This window comes from Mesocricetus auratus, unplaced genomic scaffold (assembly GCF_017639785.1).
Source record: "Mesocricetus auratus isolate SY011 unplaced genomic scaffold, BCM_Maur_2.0 Super-Scaffold_100009, whole genome shotgun sequence".
Taxonomy (NCBI): domain Eukaryota; kingdom Metazoa; phylum Chordata; class Mammalia; order Rodentia; family Cricetidae; genus Mesocricetus; species Mesocricetus auratus.
Window position 1 is genome coordinate 1254239 of NW_024429193.1, and position 19394 is coordinate 1273632.

The 19394-nt window shown below is 40.2% G+C and overlaps 1 protein-coding gene across 12 annotated transcripts in view; it reads left to right on the forward strand.

Moving 5' to 3' along the window:
• Positions 1-19394, forward strand: part of Lrrc7 (leucine rich repeat containing 7) — a 445479-nt gene that overhangs the window by 271829 nt on the left and 154256 nt on the right. Inside the window, exon 8 of one of the 12 annotated variants that reach the window (XM_040751539.1) lies at positions 4408-4522. The exons of the other annotated variants lie outside the window; for them this stretch is intronic. Coding sequence (XP_040607473.1) covers positions 4408-4414 — 7 coding nt within the window. The 3' untranslated portion in view covers positions 4415-4522. Of the gene's footprint in view, positions 1-4407; positions 4523-19394 lie in introns of those variants that run through there. 12 annotated transcript variants of the gene reach the window in all.

The window sequence follows — 19394 nt, forward strand, 5'->3', positions numbered from 1 at the left end:
GCTTGGAAAAAAGAGTCAAACACTTTGGTGACTAAACTATATTGTAATCATGCAAGATTGAAGGAATGGGAAATTCAGGAAGGGGGGACTACAGGGGTGAACCAAGTTTTCAGTGAATTGTTCTGTAAGCATTGTAATAAGTGTTTGGAAGTGGGAGAAATGCAAGGAGAGGAAGAGGTTAATTTGAATGTGTTAAGCTTTATTGAAATGCCCAAGAGGCAGACACAGCTGGATGGATCCAGTCTGATGACTCAACAGGGCTGCTTTCTCTGCATCTACTTTCCTGATTTTGCAGAGAACCTTTCCCTCCCTTTCTTTGTGTATGTATGCCCTAGTATTCTCTTTTTGCAGGAATAACCATCATACTACATTAACGGCTTTGCTTTAAATTAATGACTTCTTTAAAACCAGCCACATTTCGTGGGTGCTAAAAACTAAGATGTTTAAATTAAGATATCAGTTTTAGGGGATGCAACTCAGTCTACGTAGAAGTTGTGGGGTTGCATTCCCTTTGATAATCATATGGAGCATGAATACGAAGAAGAGTTAAATTGACAGGATATTATAGCAAGCCAGGTGAAAATCAGTTTACTGTATAAATCAGTGACAACAGAGATGGAGAGAAAAGAACTGACTTCTAAAATATTGACACAATCAACGTTTAAGAGACAAGCAGAGAAAAAGCCCTGAGTAAAATTGTACTGCATTACTGAAGAGAGACAGAATCAGCAGTTCAGTGGAAGGAATTAATCAATATTGAAAATAAACAGCTCCCAGTGGGAAAGACTGAGGTGTTGGCTGGGGAAGGAGTTATAATGATCTGTAGATACTGACACCTCACAGTGATGCCCCTGGCTTTTGTGTGCTGGACACAGGTAAAGGCCGGCATAGAGTGTGCTGTGATTTTAGCATCGCAAGAGGCTAAGGAAAGCATCCGTGTATCCTTTCCACATACTGAGCATGCTGCTGCCCAAAAAAAGTCACAAGCCTTGCCTAAAGTTGGCCCAAGAAGAGCAGATATGGGGCTCAGCCTAGAATTTCTTCCACATCACCAAAAAAGTAGATCAATGGGTACAGAAGTCAGTGTTTTAAAAAGAGAATGGAGAGTCAACTGAAATAGGTCATATAGGGGCTGGAGAGATGGCTCAGATGTTAAGAGCCTTGACTGCTCTTCCAGAGGGCCTGAGTTCAATTCCCAGGAACCACATGGTGGCTTACAACCATCTATAATGGGATCTGGTACCCTGTCTGGCCTGCAGGCATATATGCAAGGAGAATGTTGTATACATAATAAATAAATCTTTTTAAAAATAGGTCATATATGATGGTTTGAAAGAAAATGCCCCCCTCCCCAAAGGATGGGCACTATTAAGAGGTGTGGCTTTGGTGGAATAGGTATGGCCTTGTTGGAGAAAGTGTATCACTGTAGAGGTGGGCTTTAAGGTCTCATATACACTCTGGATACTGTCAAGTGTCTCAGACCAACTCCTGCTGCCTGTAAATCAAGGTGTAAGAACTCCCTGCTCCTTCTCTAGCACCGTGTCTGCCTACATGTTGCCTTGCTTCCCACCGTGTTGATAATGAACTAAACCACTGAACTGTTTTCCTTGTAAGATTTGCCATGGCCGTTGTGTCTCTTCACAGCAATAGAAACCCTAAGACATCATGTATGTGGCGTACACCTAGAACCTCAGCACTCAGAGGCTGAGATAAGTAGATTACCATGTGTTTGAGGCCATCCTGGGTGATATAGCGAGTTCAAAGACAGAGTTCAAAGACAGCATGGGCTACTTAACACAACCCTGTTCCCAAAACGCAATACAAAGCAAAAAGGGATAGACGGTACCTTCCGGGAGAACACCTCGCGCTGCTTCCCGTCACTCCCCATCATTGTGTGCACTCTGCCTGTGTAAGTACTACATGCTCAATAAAAGTTAGCCAGTGAGCAGGAAATAAGTGTTGACCAGGGCCAACTGTCAGCTAGACATATAAGTGGTGGGATTGGGAAGCAGCGGAATGTAGACTGAATGTAGCCTGGGAGTCTGTGGCCAGTAGGGAGGCTGACAATGAGAAGACACATGCAAGGAAAGCTACATGACAAGGTTTCTCACAGAGGTCAGCAGGACAGGGATGATGACAGAAGTGGACACTGCACCTCTGAATTAAAGGAAGAAATACTTCCTCTGGTGTTAAACCAGAAGAGTGCAGTTTAGAGAGAAGTGTATAAGGAAGGGAGCTTCCTCCTAGACACCCTGTCTAAAGTTCTTTGTTTAAAATCCTCTGTAGGACTCTATGCCTGGAATTCATTCCTTTCATTATTCTATGAATGCTTAAAGAAAGGCAAAGACCTAAAAATAGAACTCCTTCTTGCACGGAACAGGTTTTCTCACTCTGTCCCTTCCCTTACCACATTCTTATTCACTCCTTATTTTGGGGATACTTGCAGGGTTTCCATAAACAACCTCATAGTCATTTATTGATCTCATTTTGTAACACCTTCACAGATATATACAATATTTAAAATGTTATTATGTATATTTTAGAATAAAAGCCTTTCAAATTTTTGATTTAGCTAGAACACAGTTGTATTTACTTAAATTGTCCTCTTAGATTTTTTTAACCTATATTTTTTACATTTTCTTGCTTTTAGCTAAAGACTACCTGGCAAAGGACTGTATTTTATAATAAAAGCATACTCACAGTTCAATGAGTTTTATTAATCTCATGTGTCAAATGAGATTATAGATTGTAAAAACTTTTATGTAATGTGTGCTAGGAATAAAATGTTGCTTACTTAAGGAGATGTAGCTACATCTATAGCACAACTGCAAATAAGGCTCACAGATCACAGTGAAGTAGGTTTGGAGTTCTACTAATGTGAAAATATTTAAAAATTAATGTACACTAACTTTAGTTGTATGCAAAATACTATAAGTAAATATTAAATTTTCATCCTTTAATTGAAGTTACAAAGGTTTTTTTACTGTAAAGAGAAACTTCTAACATAGCTTAAGGTATTTGATCATGATTTAATATTTTATAGAACCACAATTGTGTTTATCTGAGGGCTTGTAATTTGCTTTGTGGTTTGTTATTTGCGCATATCTACTTTTTAAATTACTTGCATTAATAAAACTGTAATACTCCACACAAATAAAATACAGTACATCAAAAATTATGAACAAAACAATGTATAAGCCATTAATTGAAATCTGTGATTTGTGCTCTCCTGGGAGTAAAGAGTAGAGGCAATAGTTTGACTGACTGATTAGAAAGGCTTCTATGACAAATTCTGCTCAGTGAGTATCTGTCATAATCTGTGCTCACTTGTCACTCTGCCATTTATGAAATGTAATAGATCCAGGACAAGTGCCTATGTAGAAAAGCCAAGTTTTGAAAATGATTTCTTTACTTCTAAACAGCCATGATGTATTGTGGGTTCCAGAGACAGTAAATAGTCCTGTAAATGATTTTGTTTTAATATATATTTACATACTACATTCAAGTTGAAAAATTTTTTCCAAGACACAGAGTGTTAATATTTCATTAAAACCTGAAGAAGCTATCAAATTTTCTTATTTACTCTATAAATATTTATTAGAAAAAGATTACTTGTTCCAAACCCAATATAGTCTTAGAATCAGACATGTATTTTGTTTCTGTATCTGTTTTGGGAACTGGGTCTCAGTGTATATCCCAGGTGGGCTTCAAACTTGCAAACCTTCTACCTCAGACATGCAAGTGCTACCAGGCCCATCAGTCAAAAATTATTTTAATGTAGTTAAAAGCATTCTTCTACTGAAGGATGCAACCATGTGTATCCACCTCTGGTATCTTTGGGTTTTTCTTGCACAAAATATGCTTTAAAACACTTTAAGATTGGACCAATTATTCAGCATTGATGGGTATGTATGAATTCGAGGAAAGGTGTGCAGAACAGGACAATCGCATGACAAGTATTTTCAGAGACTTCCCAGTGGCACACTTGATGAAGGACCAATGACTCTGGACTGGTTTTAAGCAGCACACATCACCATTGCTTGAGTTATAGAACAGCTTGTTGAAATGAGCACAGATAGTCTCAAAGGTATCAGCACAGTATGTGTGCTACAGGATGGGGTATTACACTGATCATCCAGGGAAGTCTGGCATTCTCTTTTAGAGAAGGAAGCACGCATGCATTCCATCATCCTGTCATTTCCCTAAGTTTAATGACTGACGCTTTTCCTAATCCTAGACTTGTTCTTCCATACAATACCTTCCTCAAGACCTGTTTGAATGCAACCACAATAAAGCAAGTCAACATTCTGCCTCCCAATCATGTAGACCAACGGGTAGTTACTGTAGTCACCTTCTGCCTCAGAAGTTCCGTCTTTTGGGCATTGAAATTGATTTTTCTCATCTTAGCATCTGAAGATCCAGAGTGTTCCCTTTGCCCAGTCACCTGAGACGGTACAGTGGTACCTACAGCTGAGGAGGAGGCGGCAGCAGCAGGAGCTTCAGCACCAGTAGACTTTGGAGAGGTAGTTCTCCCAAACCCTGTTATGAAGCCAAACATTTGTGGTGTGCTACCTGCATCAACAGGGGCAGCCTTCTTACTGCCTCTCTGAACACAATGTTTGGTCTTTGTTAAATTTTAACAATGGTAATCCCTGACTAGTAGAGAGAGATCTAATTTTTCTTCCAGTGTATTCTGTTGCCATCCCTTGCAATGAATATGAAATTTTATCAGTCACAGAAACCCACAAGTCCCATACTTCAGTGTGTTACTTTCCAGTGTGTTATGTAAGGCTGATCTTGCATATAATTTGGTTATTTTTAAATAGATTAAGCTATCATTTGAAAGCTGTCTAAATATTGTAAATAAGGGGTTTTCTCTAATCCATAAAATTCTTCAGAGACTGAATGTGCCCAGTTTTCCTGCCTGTTGTTCCATTTTGAGCTTATTTTGCCCCCAAGTGGGAATTATCCCATAATTCCTATTTCCTACACATAATTAGAAGTAGGACATGTTTGCTATTGAACCTTTGAGAAGCATGCTATTCAGCAAACAAGGGTCTTCAATTGTGCACATTTCAGCTCATTCCTTTTGGGAAGAAGGGAAAACAAAGAATTTGTAGTCATTTTGTTGGGGACATTGTTTGGCCAAATGCTGTTGGAAGGATCTTTCTGTGACAAATGGAATGCGCTGAATTTAAACGCTTGTCCTCTATATCAGTTCTGTTTCATCGGTTCTATTTACTTTCTAGGAAATAACAAAATCTGACACGTCATTCAAAACCTATGCTATAGGTTGAATGTTCTGGGCCTGTCTCTTGCATTCTACTATGAGATTTGCACAAAATATGAAGGTGCTCTAGAATGCAAAGCCGGTTGTATAAACCTCGTGTGCACATAAAAATGGATTTTGATTCCTTTGTTAAAATTATGTATAGCTTTGTTTGTCCATGAATACTTATGAATGTGTTTATAAAGCCCCTCAATGTGTATAGCATTATTTTCAGCTGAGTGTGCTGTATGCTGAATCCTGTCATTTTCACATAATTGCACATATCTCTCAGAAACAATGTTCTGAAAACCATGTGCTATTCTTGGGAACCCGAGTCCTTTCTCTCTCTCTCTCTCTCTCTCTCTCTCTCTCTCTCTCTCTCTCTCTCTCTCTCTCTCTCTCTCTCTCTCTCTCTCTCTCTCTCTCTGTCTCTCTCTCTTCTTTGGTATAAATTATAGGATCTTGGCATGGTTTCATAATATGTTCTTATGAATTTTCAGTGCCCTTCAAATATCACCTCCATTCAGCTTCCTAAAATTTGATTTAGAGATAATGTACACCACTTGCCATGAAAGTGCTTTAAAGATCACAGAAACATCAGTCTTCTGTTCCCATGATGTCCCATGAAGGACACTGCATTTCCCTTTGTCAAAGCTTAAAAATCTAATAAAGCTGTGACTGCCATTGACAGCAGTGTCCAGATGGTGGGATAATTATTTTGTGGACATGTCCTTACTGCAGTAAGCCACAGTGCCCACTGGTTTCATGGGAACACATAACCACTGAAAGTTAATATAACAGGCATTGGTGACTGAGATAGCTGTTGTCAAAGCCAAGGTGGTTTAAAACTGACCTAGAGGAGTGACTGAGCCAGGGCTCAAGCTAACGTCACGCATTAGCCTCTGGCCCTTGGTTGCAATACCCTTGTGGGTTCCACTGTGAGTGCCTCAGCGGGTGTCAACAATCATAGGTCTGTCTGTGTCGATCTAATCTTCTATTACACATATGAACTGAACAAGACACTAAACGTGTTCATTTTAATGTCAATACTTGGGTTTTTAAACTAAATAAACTGCCAAGAGAATGTAATGTACTAATATACCCTTACTGTCATTTAAAAAATGTTTTAGTGAACCATACTTTAGAAATATTTATTTGCTATTTTTTTAATTTTATACATGTATACAATGAAATATTTAGCCCCCATTTCTCCCTCACAAGCTTCCCCATATTCCCCTGGCTAAGTTATCAGATCTAAGGTATCAGGTATGCTCACAGGCACATGGTGTCAGGCCAGCCACTGGAATTTAGGAAGCTTCCCAACAGCCAAACCCTCAAAAGAAAATGATCCTTTCGCCCCCATCAACTATCCACTGACATTTGCTCCTCAATGTGTGGTGACTGGAGATAAACACCCCACTTACACTTAGATTTGGGCTGGCTTGATCTTCTGTAAGTCTTGTACAGACAACCACAGCTGCTGTTAAATCATGACTATAGTAGCCAGCCATGCCTCATCCAAAAACTGCACTTTGAAGGATTCCTCCCCATTTCTTCATTTGTATATTCTTTCCTCCTCCTCTTCCACAGTGTTCCTGAGTCTTAGTTGTGCTGTGCCTTTTATGGCTGAGTCCTCAGCCTTTCATTCTCAGCACTTGGAACGCTATGCCTCTGTCCATTGACAGCTCCCACTGCAAAAAGAACCTCTCCAGCGAAGGCTGAGAGGAGACCAGGCCTAGGGGTATAAACATAAACACTTGGAAGGCAATTAGATAGCATGAACATTTAGAGGAAATAACAATAGCAGGTTCTGTCCTAGGGCCCATGACCTTCTCAGTTGTGGATTGTATACCAGGATTACAGTACCAGGCAAGATCTCCCCTCCAGCAGAGCAGGCCTTAAATATAATAATTTTTTAAAAAGCTGCTAGCTACCCCATAACAACATTTATGTCACCCCTGCTCCTGTGGGCACATCAGTATTGCAACATACAAGGTTTCGGACTGAGTAAGAGCATTAGTGTCATGTTTTCCCAAGCAGCCTTCTTAGCAGTAGCTGATACTACAAAAGCTAGCCAACAAGGAGGACATTTAAGATCAGTTTAGGAGTGACTTGTTTTTCTATGTCCTGTGGACAAGCTGTATGGTATCGTCAGCAAATAGAGGCTTACTATGTAGTGGCAATGGATGACCAAAGTCAATGGACCTAGTCTGTGTTCCTTTGGAGACCTTTTTAAGAGCCTCCATGACCAAATAACTCAGAAAGACATTCCATACCTTGTACTTTGAATTTCAATTAATAATCCATGTCATCTGGGAGAAACATTGTTCGCCCATACAGGGTAAGTGCATTCTTACTCTTGTTGTTGTTATTGCATTTTAAAATTGTCTGCTAACCAGCAAAATTCCATAAAGCTTTTCCACATATCTGTTTAGTTAACCCAGCAGCCACTATGTCCTCCTCTTTCCTTCCACTCTCTACTCCATCTCGGCTTAAAAATAAATCCTTCAGCTCTCGGCATCCCCCCCCCTTTCTTTCATGCCACATGTGTTTCTAACCTTCAGTTTCATTATTTTTAAGTTTGTGAGCTATTAGTCTTCCACATGACTTTTCACCCCTCCTTCCTTACACTTGTCCCTCTCCGTCAGTCTTGATCAGGGAGGAGTGTGCAAGTGTGGGAGACTTAAATGTTCTCAACAGAAAGCATGTGGTTCTTCTACGGCACTTTTGTTAAAAAGAAAATGTAAAGGAGACGCACGCATGTGGCTTTTTAAATTTTATATCATTCTCGTTTCTGGCGTTAGCCATCAGGATAAGTTAAGACAAAGGACTGACGGCGTGTTTATTGGCGTAAGAGTAAGAAATGAGTACCTGATGGTCGAGGCTCAGACATGTGATCCTAAAACATGGGAGGGTTGCCACAGGTTGAGGCCAGACTGGGCCACATAGCGAGTTCTAGGCAAGCCAAGGCTACATAGCCAAACCTGTAGGGGTTGGGGCACTAATACTTTTTTTTGTTGCTGTTGTTGGGTATCTTTTTATTTAAATTAGAGACAAGCTTAACTTCACATGTCAATCCCAGCTCCCTCTTCCTTCCCTCCTCCCCCACCCCCCCTCCACCTTCCCTAACCCCCTACCCAATCCCCACTCCTCTCTCCAGGGAGGGTGAGGCCCTGAAGGTAGGTGTCAGTGAGGAGGCCTTGGTACTCTTTCGGGCCTTGGATAGTAGATCAGTATTTACCCCTGGCATCCAAATGGACTTTGGAAGCCCATCCCACACGGAGAGATGCTCTCTCAGCCTGGACACATGAGGGAGGGCTAGGTCCTACCCCGGATGATATGACAGACTTTGGAGATTCTCATGAACTGTGCACAAATACTTAACTGAACAGCTGGATGCACAGAAAAACCTAGATGAAAGACGTAGAAATAGTAGCTCAAAGTCTTCTTAAATTAAGGCCATCTACAAACCCAGAAATTCCTACACACACACACACACACACACACACACACTCACACGCACACACACACACTACACACCATACCCACCCTGCTTTTGGTATGTGATGTAACATATAAACATAGCTGAAACTTAAACATCTTTTTTTAAAAAAACAATGTTTTTATTAATTCTTCAAGAATTTCAAACAATGTATTTTTATATTCATTCCACTTCTTCTTTTTCTCCTAGATCCTCCTCCCCCACCAACCTAACTTCCCAACTTCCTCTCTCTCCCCCTCCCTTTGTCCCTCTCTCTGCCTCTGTGTGTCTGTCTGTGTGTAACTCTCTGCCTCTGTCTCTCTCTGTATCTCTGTCTCAATGTGTTTCTGTCAGTCTGTCTCTGTATCTCTGTCTGTCTCTGTGTGTCTCTGTCTCTGTCTGTCTGTGTCTCTCTCCCTCCTTCCCCCTCCCTCCCTCCCTCCTTCTCTCCTCTCTCTCTCACTCTCCCTTTCTCTCCCTCTCTCTCTCCCTCCTTCCTTCCCTCCCTCCCTCTGTCCTCTCTCAATTGGTGTTGACCAGACTACTCCTGGTTGTGGGTATCACACCATTAAAGAAAGATAACCCTCCCCCAACAACACCAAAATGAGATGGCGCCTCAGCTAGAAGTGGTACTATATGCACACTCCCCCTCCCTATGATAAGATCCTTGGCTTGAGCATGTGCAGGTCTTGTGCACGCTGTCACCGTCACTGTGAGTTCACTGCTTCCCTGAAGTCACCCACAACCTCTGCCTTCTGCAATTAATTGTTCTACCCTACTTTACACACAGATCCCTGAGCCTAGGGGGGAGGGAGAGCTGTAACAATACGCCCCATCCCAAAATAGGATGAACAAGGAAGGAATAACTTGAACAGCCATGAAGAGTCCCCAATTTTATACTGTAGTGTTAAACATTGCTTTGTAGACAACAGTGTGACTGCAATGAAAATGTTTTAGTCAGAAGACATTAAGCCAGACATGTTAGTGGCGGGATTGACTTTATGAAGAAAGAATTTGTAGGCAACCTGTGCACTAAGGAAGCCAAGAACATACACTATCACACAGTTCATTTCTTTAAAATCAGGTCATTGAAGCTTGAAGCTGTTGTCATTAAAACAGTCTTAATGATACATTTATGCTATGAATATATAATATGCCCATTTTAACTATACAAGGCAGTGTTGTTCAATAAAGTTATAGAACTGTGCTATTATAGCCAGAATACAATTTTGTCCAATCAATTCACACTCTTGTCTTCTTTCTAATCCCATCACCCCAGGCAACCACTTGTTTATTTTCTGACTCTGTTAAATTCCCTGCTTAGTACATTTTGCATAAATGTAATTATATTCGGTCTTTGGTATTTGGCATCTTATATTTTTAATATTTCCGAGGTTCCTGCCAGGATGTTACTTGACAAACAGAACAAAGATATTTCATGCCAAAATAGGCTATGAACAATGAAGACTTGATAAGGATGTTCCTAAGCCTGCTCAAAAATTGGAATACTAAAAACCAAGGCAGCCAGGACAAGAAGGCAACAAAGAACTTGGCTGAAGTAGAGGAATCAGCCACTGAACTCCATGCGTGTCCATGCAAGCAGGAACACACATCACAGGACTTCAGCCAGCACCATGGAAATGCTGGAATGTGGGAGATGGGTAGACCTTCTGGCTGACATGAAAATGAGAATTCTTGAACATAGAAGAGTATGAATTTCCTGTGAGGATGCCCTGTACAGACTATTAGAAAATACTAGTCAAGTACCATGGACCAAATAATTGGAACCCTTTCAATCCCAACAAATAACTGTGTAGGGGAAATTAACCATGCTTTCCAACAGTCATATTGTAATGAATATGGTGGGCAGTTAATATGGTGTAGAGGGGGGCAAGTTGCTCTAATCAGGTCAAAGGAGAGTGAGCACTGTGGACACAAAGATGGAGAAAAGAAAGTAGGATTGGGAAACAGATTTGGAAGCGAAATTCAAAGGACATCCCGCAATATGTTCTTTATCCTCAGTTTATGTAGGAGAAAAGTTGACATACTCCAGATCATGTATGTATTGCAGATCATTTCTTAATTGGGAGCTTCACTCTGTGGCCCTGAGATTTAATTTGAGAATGCTTTTGCAGACAGAACATGTAGGCATATTCTAATGCAGCCAATGACAAGCCACGAGGTTGAAGCAGAGCATCTCACTGAGCAGAGGAGTGGACAACAGCTTCTTGGTACATATATGAGTTGTACAAAGTCCTTGAGTGCATTTGGTATGCACGTATAATGCTCCCTCCTCTCCCTCCTCCTGAAAACCCCTTTTAACTTCATGTCCTTTACTTCCCTTAGTCCTAACTGCAAGAGGAAAAAACTGAGATAGTTGTCTTTGTGACAATAATCTCTAATCCCATCCATTTGTATGCAAACAATTTTATTCTTTTTATGGCTGTCTAAAAGTGAGAACCTAGTGCCACAGCAAGCCTAGATATGTAGGTGCTTCTGCAGTAAGTCTACTTTTGGAGTCATACCCATAGGTGTTACAGCTGCATCATATGGTAATTCCATTTTTAAATGTTTAGGAGCCTTCCCATTGATTTCCATAGTAGCTGAAATAAGGTACACCCCACCCATGGTGTATTAAGGGTACCCCTTTTCCTACTTTCTCACCAGCACTTGCTGTCTTTAGGCTTTTTATTTTTTATGACGACCATTTAATTTGAGTGAAATAGAATGCCAATATAGTTTTGGCTTGCATTTCCCTGATGACCAGAAATATTAACACTTTATCGTGTGTTTATTGACAACTTTTTATTTCATTTGAAAAGTGTCTGTTTAAGATATTTGCTCTTTTGTGGATATAAAGAACTCAAAAAATGTTAAATGCCGAAAGAACAGTTGGTACCTGCTTCTTTTTTAGTATAAATGGATTTCCCTCATTATTTTGACCAAGGTCCAACCTTGAACATCAGTGCCTGAGTGAGGACCTCCCTCCTTTCCAAACTCAGTCGCTCTGCCGTAAAAGCATATGGGATATTGGTGTGAAATCCTGCACTGGTATTCTGTTATAGGTCATTCCTATGTCTGCCTTCATGGGCTCTTTAGAGGCAAGACAGCCTTATTCAGTATTATGTCTCCAGTAACAGGAAAAGTGATGTGTCTAAAGTTGTTTTGGTGAATGGATAGAGGTGCTGTGACAATTAGAGAAAATAAAATTCTTTCAGAGTGTTCAAGACTGTTATAAATGAAAATAATAAAATAAAATATCTAAGGATATTTCATATGTCTATTCACAAAACTGTGAAACTATACACAGAATTATTCTTATCAAATGCCTAGTACATTTGTGATGTCCATTTCAATCATACAGTGACAGATTGATTGTCTCCTATCAGAAATACATGGAAGAAATCATTTGAATATCTTATTTTTTATTTCGAACTATTAGTCTGTTAGCATCATGATATAACTTGGGGATGGGACTTTAATCCCAACCTAAAATTCACCTACACCCCACAAGCACCTTTTACGCAGAGACTAAAGATAATTCTATTTGATATGTGTAGTGAGCCCAAGCTTTGACTGTGGCCTGTCACATGAGATCAGTTATGGAAATTTTCACTTGTGACATCATATAAGGGCTCAGAGAGTTTTGAATTTGGGCGCATTCTAGATCTGAGACCTTCAGAATATGATTACTCAACCTCTCGAAAGCTGTTGAGACAAAAATGGTTGGCATTCTGCAACCAGAAAAGGTGTAGGGAGAAACTCACTTTCAGTTGAATTACCAACATGGCAAAAATCTCAGACACGCAAAGCAAAATAAAGCAGATGGTGTTACACCCAGCTGAAAGAAAAATCACCACTTCAAAGAGGCATCTGCCCTCCTTTATTCACTTCAACCAAGCTGCAAATAAATACACTTGGTGGGGGTGCAGTGGGGTGCCCATATGCAAGAGGTGTATGTGAATGCCAGAGGTCAGTGTCAAGTGTCTTCTTTAATCACAGTCCGTCTTATACTTTGAGACAAGTTCTCTCAGGTTACCTAGATCTCATGGCTTCAGCCAGGCTGGCTGGCCAATGACCAGGATTCAACTCTTCCCACACCTCCTCACCAGCCCTGGAATTGGAGACACTCACCACTGCAACCGGCTTTTTACATGGAGATCTGAACTCAGGTTCTCAAGCTTTTGCATCAGGCGTGTTATGAACTGAGTCATCTCGTCGACCCATTGAGAAATTGTTTCAGTTTAAATGTTTCAGTTCATTTTGAACACAGAATTTCTCCACTGTTAAATATAGGCATTCTTAGTGTACTCTTGGTTTTATGGAAGAAGTATTCTAGGCCAGGTATTACCTTTTACAGAAACAAAGATGAACAGGAAGCTGTTGGTACCCACTGGCCAGTGAGAGAAGCATCCATTCCAGACTGCATGCAGGTCAGAAAGAGATTATAAAAAGCCTCATTAAGGTGAATTGGCAGGAGATAATGCCCATTTGATTTTACCTAATTAGGTAGGAGATTTTTGACTCTAGTAATTAATAGAATTGCTAATATTTGAATTTGAAACTATTTACATAGATTAATTCATCTAGTCCTCTCAGTAACAGCCACTCTGAAGCAGAGGCTGCCACCATCCCCATTTTACAAAAGAGGAAGCCAATACACTAAGAAACATCTTGCCCAAGGACACAAGGCTAGCAAAGTGAAAAAAAAGGGTTAAACCCAACAGCCTGACTCTTAACTGCCATTATGCAGGTACCCACCCAAGCTACATTAAAATTCTAAAGATTTATGCTATTTTTCTGAAGTGTAAATATATTGAGTATGTTTACCTGAATATGTTTTTAAAATATTTGCCAGTGAAATTAGCAGGACTCCTTTCCACCGAAAAGAGTTTTACGGAAGAATAAGAGACATACAAATAAATTTTGAATACTTAATACGTATAAATTCACAATAACCAATATAACAAAATAACTGGAAAATTCATAGCAGATAAAGAAGGTGGATAATACATACACTTCTTTGGTTGACTTGTACTAAAAGCCTGCTTTTCTCTCTATCAGTTTGTTGATTGGGTCATGTAATGCAGAAAGTTCTTCTTAACCTAGTACCTGGTTCTAGGATCCATTTCCCGAAATAATCACAACATTAATTAGTACATACTGTGGCCATCTAAGTATTTTTTTTAACTACTAACTTAGGTAAGGAGCATACTGCAACAATACTGCATTTTTTCAAACGTGGAAACTGAAAGTTGGGGCTACTAAATGCACAGCTTACAGTTTCCTGTTGGAATAGTATAGTAAATTTTTTTCCGCCTTTTGGGGGTGGGGGGCTGTCACCCAGCTCCCACACACAGAGGCTCATTCTTAGTTATGAATATCCAGCCTTAGCTTGACTTGTTTCTAGCCAGCTTTTCTTAAATTAATCTGTCTACCTTTTCCCTCTGGGCTTTTACATCTATAAATCTTACCCTTACTCTATGAATTGCTGTGTAGCTGGATAGCTGGGTGGCTGGGCCCTGATGTTCTCCTCTCCTTGTTCTCCTGCTCCCCTCATTTCTCCTCCTATTTATATGCTCTGCCTGTCCTTGCTCCTGCTCCCTATTGGCTGTTCAGTTCTATCAGGACCATTAGGTGTTTTAGACATGCACAGTAACACAGCGTTAAACAAATGAAACATAAACAAAAGTCCCATATCTTAAAATAATATCCTACCACAGAATGGAAAGTCATGGAGCAGCATTTGCACTCAGTGTCACCACTGTAAAGCCAAAGCGGGCTTCTGTAGGAAGTAAGAAAATGCACACGTGTCTGTGGTGCTGGGGTGTGACAGAGTCCTCTCTATAATTCGGGTGTTAATAGTGTGGTAGGAAAACCTGGAACATTAAGCAGCAGTTGGGCTCCATCCCTTCTCCACCAGGATTAAACACTCTGAAGAGGACAGCATCTCCTATCCTGATCTTTGTGTCTCCCGCCCTGCGGAAATTCAGTGTGCCTCTCTTTCAGAGAATGCAACAGGAAACTCTGTCAAGATGCTGAAACTTTGATCTTGGCCTTTCCAGACTCTGGAACTTAATTGATTTCCCTTTCCCTGTTATTGTGTTCTAGCATAGCTGCACTCTGGTAAGATTCTAACTCTGAAAGAATTCAGGTCAACTCATGTGTTGAGGCATAGTGTTCTTCTTTTGGTTCTCCCAGCTATTGGAAAATGTGAAAATTTTCAAATTGTTACAAAGGTCAGTGGGACAGCCTCCTCTAATGTTCCATATTGAGGGTAGGAGTCTGTGACCTTTTTTAATTCTCTAGGAGAAGAACCAATGAGTTTTATTGGCTTATCATGTGGAGTCAGAAGTAACTATAATAGAGGTTCTACTTATCTACGCCCTCACAGCAGCATTTGTAGCTACCTGGGCCATAGATATCAGAGCAGAAGGCAATGATGGACTCCCACACCACATCATTATTCCAAATTGATACTAAAACATAATCTCCTTCCCAGGGATTCTTAAAAGCTCATTGTAAGTTGCATGGCTTTCCTTGAAGCCTTCAGACTGAGTGCACATGAGCCAGGAGACTTCATTTTGAAACTATGGTTTCAATCTAGATGAAATAGCAATTTTGGTAAAATACAGTTTTCCTCTAAGAAGCCAAGCATAGCAAGCATTTCCCCTAGCAGATCCTCATTTAAAAAGCTGATTGTTCAGTTACATTACTCTTCTTGGCTTTGTAGACATCCTCCAGGTGTGTGTAGAGAACTCTTCAATCTCTTGACCTTGAGTTTAGATACGTCTGAGCAGGGATGCATATGAGAACCAACTACCTATGATGCTGCTGCTATCTCCTCTGGCTGTGGATGATGTGTTAGGAGTATTATGGATGTAAAACTACAAAGTAAGCCGTGGTCAAATGTTCAGGTAGTTTGAGTTCATTGTCCTAGAATTTGGAGTTTCCCTGAAGTGCTATGATTTCCAAAGTCAAAAGCTACGGGATCCAGAATCCAGCTATGTTAGGGACTGTTCAGGCAAGAATGATATGCAGGTTGGAAGGATCAGAAAGCCAAGTCTGGTGATGAAACTCTCCCCAGCGCCAGCCAGCAATCACAAAGGATGAAGTAACAGGGAGGCCACTGTGAAAGCTGTGTCAGAGAGCATGTTGTTTGAAAGATGTTGGAGAAATGGCCTCCAGGCTTCTATTTTTTCTGGCTGTTGGGCAAGGTGTGGTTGGTGTTTATGGAGAGAGAAGAAAAGGAGGAGTCAGTTTTTTTTTTTCTAGTGTGACTTCCCTGAGGCAATCCCTCCTTTTCCTGTGGAGACATAACTTCTTATTCCGGTTTGACTGGCCACTATTTCCCATCCCTCTCAGTGTGAAGGCTCTGATAGCTTGGTGCTAAGACCGTGACCTGCTGTGGACTTGCAGGGGGAGGGATAAGGCACTGAATCAGGCTTTCTTGGGAAAGCATGACTCATGCATGCCTGGCTTTCTGATATGGATGTACAAAGAAATGAGAATGCCTTTGGTCTCCATGTAGCAGAGAACTTTGTTGAGAAAATAGGTCGCTATGTCTAGAACATGCCAGATACTTTAACATCTAAGAAAGTGATGGCGTTAGTCTGCTGAGTTCTTGGTTCTAGTAGTATCCAATTCACAGGAAGATTTCCCTAGGTTGGCGCTGAAGTACCAGTTACCTTAGCAATCTGTCTTCTCTTAGGTTGAATAAACTGCAATACAATACATTAAGACATTTCGTGACCACTTTATTTCTGAATTCACTGGGTTTCCTACATAAGATCCAGAACTGTGGCTGTAGAATTGCCAGGCCATGCATGCTAAGGCCTTATAGCAACTATCATTATTAAACAGGAGCCTCTTTTTTAAAAAAATAAGGATTCCATGATGCTGAGAGGTACCTGAATACAGAAGCTACATTGTAGTGCCTAGCATGTAAGCATGCAAAGGAGTTAGTTAAACTAGTGAAAAATTATTTTGTTAACAAAGAAAGGCATAATTTATATAGGATTTAGTAACTGGCATGATATATCAGTATGGAAGGAAGCCAAAGATATTAGACAGTGGACTTGTTTTGTCCACAGTGGAAACTAAGGTTTGAGGAATCAGAATTTGTTCCCCTTTGACAATAACCAAATATTAGTTCCCTTGAACAAATTAATCTTTCCTCAAATTAATCCGTTTCAGAATACAACATTTGGTTGAAAGACTGTGGTAGATCTTGTAACAATTTTAAAGTACAGTTTACTTTATATACATGTAATTATCCATAAGGAATCACGTTTAGATGTTAGTATCTTGTACAGTATTGAACTGAAGTCAGTTTCCTTATGAATTATGTTCAGTTTTCTCAGTTCAAGATTTCTTACCCATTGTTATTTTTACTGTACAGTCAATTATTCTTGATAGTTATCCTGTTACATTTTATTTCAAAACTTCTAACTAGTGGATGTTAGAATTATACTATAGCATGATAATCCCCATGACACATTATACCCAATGGAAAAATTAGACATAGTTAAGGACAATTGAAATTACCCCAAATGAAATTCATTCTTTTTTTTTTTTTTTTTGGTTTTTACGAGGCAGGTTTCTCTGTATTGTTTTGGAGGCTGTTGGTCCAGCCTGGCCTCGAACTCACAGAGATCCACCTGCCTCTGCCTCCTGAGTGCTAGGATTAAAGACGTGCGCCACCACCGCCTGACATGAAATTCATTCTTAAGTAAACAAAATTAAACACTAAAACAGGTGTTACTTCAATTTTGGAATAAAATCTAATTCCTCTTCTCTGTAGGTACCATTATCAAAATTACCCATAATAAAAGTTTTAGCATCCAAACGATGAGAGGAGAGCTTTGGTGAATACTTCGCTTGAAAGGGCTAAATGAGACAAAACTAGCTGAATCTGGGTCAGATCCACTTTGAAGAGATGCAAATGAGCCAAAGGGTAGAAGAATGTGCATTTGAAAAACACTGACATCTAAATTTCAAAAACTACAAAGTAATACAATGTATAGATACTATATACTTAGAATCGCAGACATGATTTCTGCAAAGCAGTTACACAAAATACTAGAAATCACATGAAAGTATGGAGAATACTTGATGGAAATGGGATAACTAAAATGGGAATCTAGGATACTGAAAATGCAAATGTGGGAAGGAAATATGAGCGAACAATTTATCAAAAATGCATTCTTATAAGTGTAAAGTTAAAAGATGTGTGAATATTTTGTGTTCTTTCAATTTCTTACTTAGCGAATTTTCCCCCCATGATCCTATGGACATGTTTTATACTGAATTAGTAAGCAATCCACATGCTTTTGCTTCAAGTAAACTTTCTTCATAGTGTTTTAATTTGGATATATTATGAAAATATTTTTCTAAATGATAAAAATGTTAAAATTGTTTTCCGTTTCATTGATTTGTTTTGCTTGGCATTTACTAAAATTTATCACTGGAAGCAGATTCTTTTTTTTTTTTTAATGTATGGTACAAATGACCCTCCTGAGTAGCTTTGGTTTGCCCCCTAGCTCCACCACAAGGCTCCAACTTGTTCAGAAGGAACATATAATGTTAAGAAACACACTTTCAGCTAAAATAACAGAACGCTGGAAAAAGCAGACTTTTAAGTAGTGAGTAGATTGTTTCCCCCACAATGAACTTTTAAGAAACCATCTCTGACTTGGCTCAGGGGTGTGGTTTTGTCTCCCCGCTCCATCACTCTCTGGGTGGCTGGCTGGCTTTCCTCCTTCGGGCTTGCAACACCTGACTGTAGTACTGTGCAACTCCATGTGCAACATACTCATACTGCCTGAACAAAAGGAGAACAGAGACGAAAGTGTTTCTGCTTCCCTTTCCCTTAAGCTGGGAAGAAAATCACTTCCTGTTCCAAGGGCCAGAACAGGGCCTTGAGTTCGTTTCCAAGTGGAAAAACCTGTCTGCATACAACGGTCACTTTCTGTCTGTGACATGGAACATGTTTGCTGGAAAGATGGGAAGAGGGAAACCACCGTGTCTGCTTGGTGGGATTTGTGTCTGCTTTGTGGGATTTTTCAAAGCCCCCAGTGTCTCAAGTGATAATTCTCCCTCATCTTAGATGCAGGGTTGGATCTTGTGTATTTGTGGGGCAGGACCTCAATAACAAATCTATATAAAGGGTATAAGGAAACTCAAATATAAGTGACAAGTTTTTCTATGAAGCATAGCCCAAAGACATTGATCCTGGCCTGCCTCTGTATGACTGTGTAAACACACACATGGGTATGTAGGCGTGGGAATCAGGATTCGCTAGACTCTGTGCAGGCAAAGTGAAGTTTACTCGGGAAGGAGGCACTTACACACGAAACTGCCACGGGTTCCTGCTCCAAGGATGCTGACCCTGCCACCCGGATGTTCTCAGCAACCAGAGCAGAAAGCAAGAAAGAGCTCCGAGCCCCAAACTTAAGCGTTATCACCAGTCAAGTCCACACCTGTGACCACGCCCAAAAGGGTGTGGTCAGTGCTACAGGTATGAAGGTGGATATCACTGCATGGGTATATGTAACAGGAGTCTATGAGAAAAAGAGGTTTGCTGTTATTTCCTGCAATCAGCAATTCTACTTAAGATGGTTCAGTAGAGTCCAAATCTCTTCA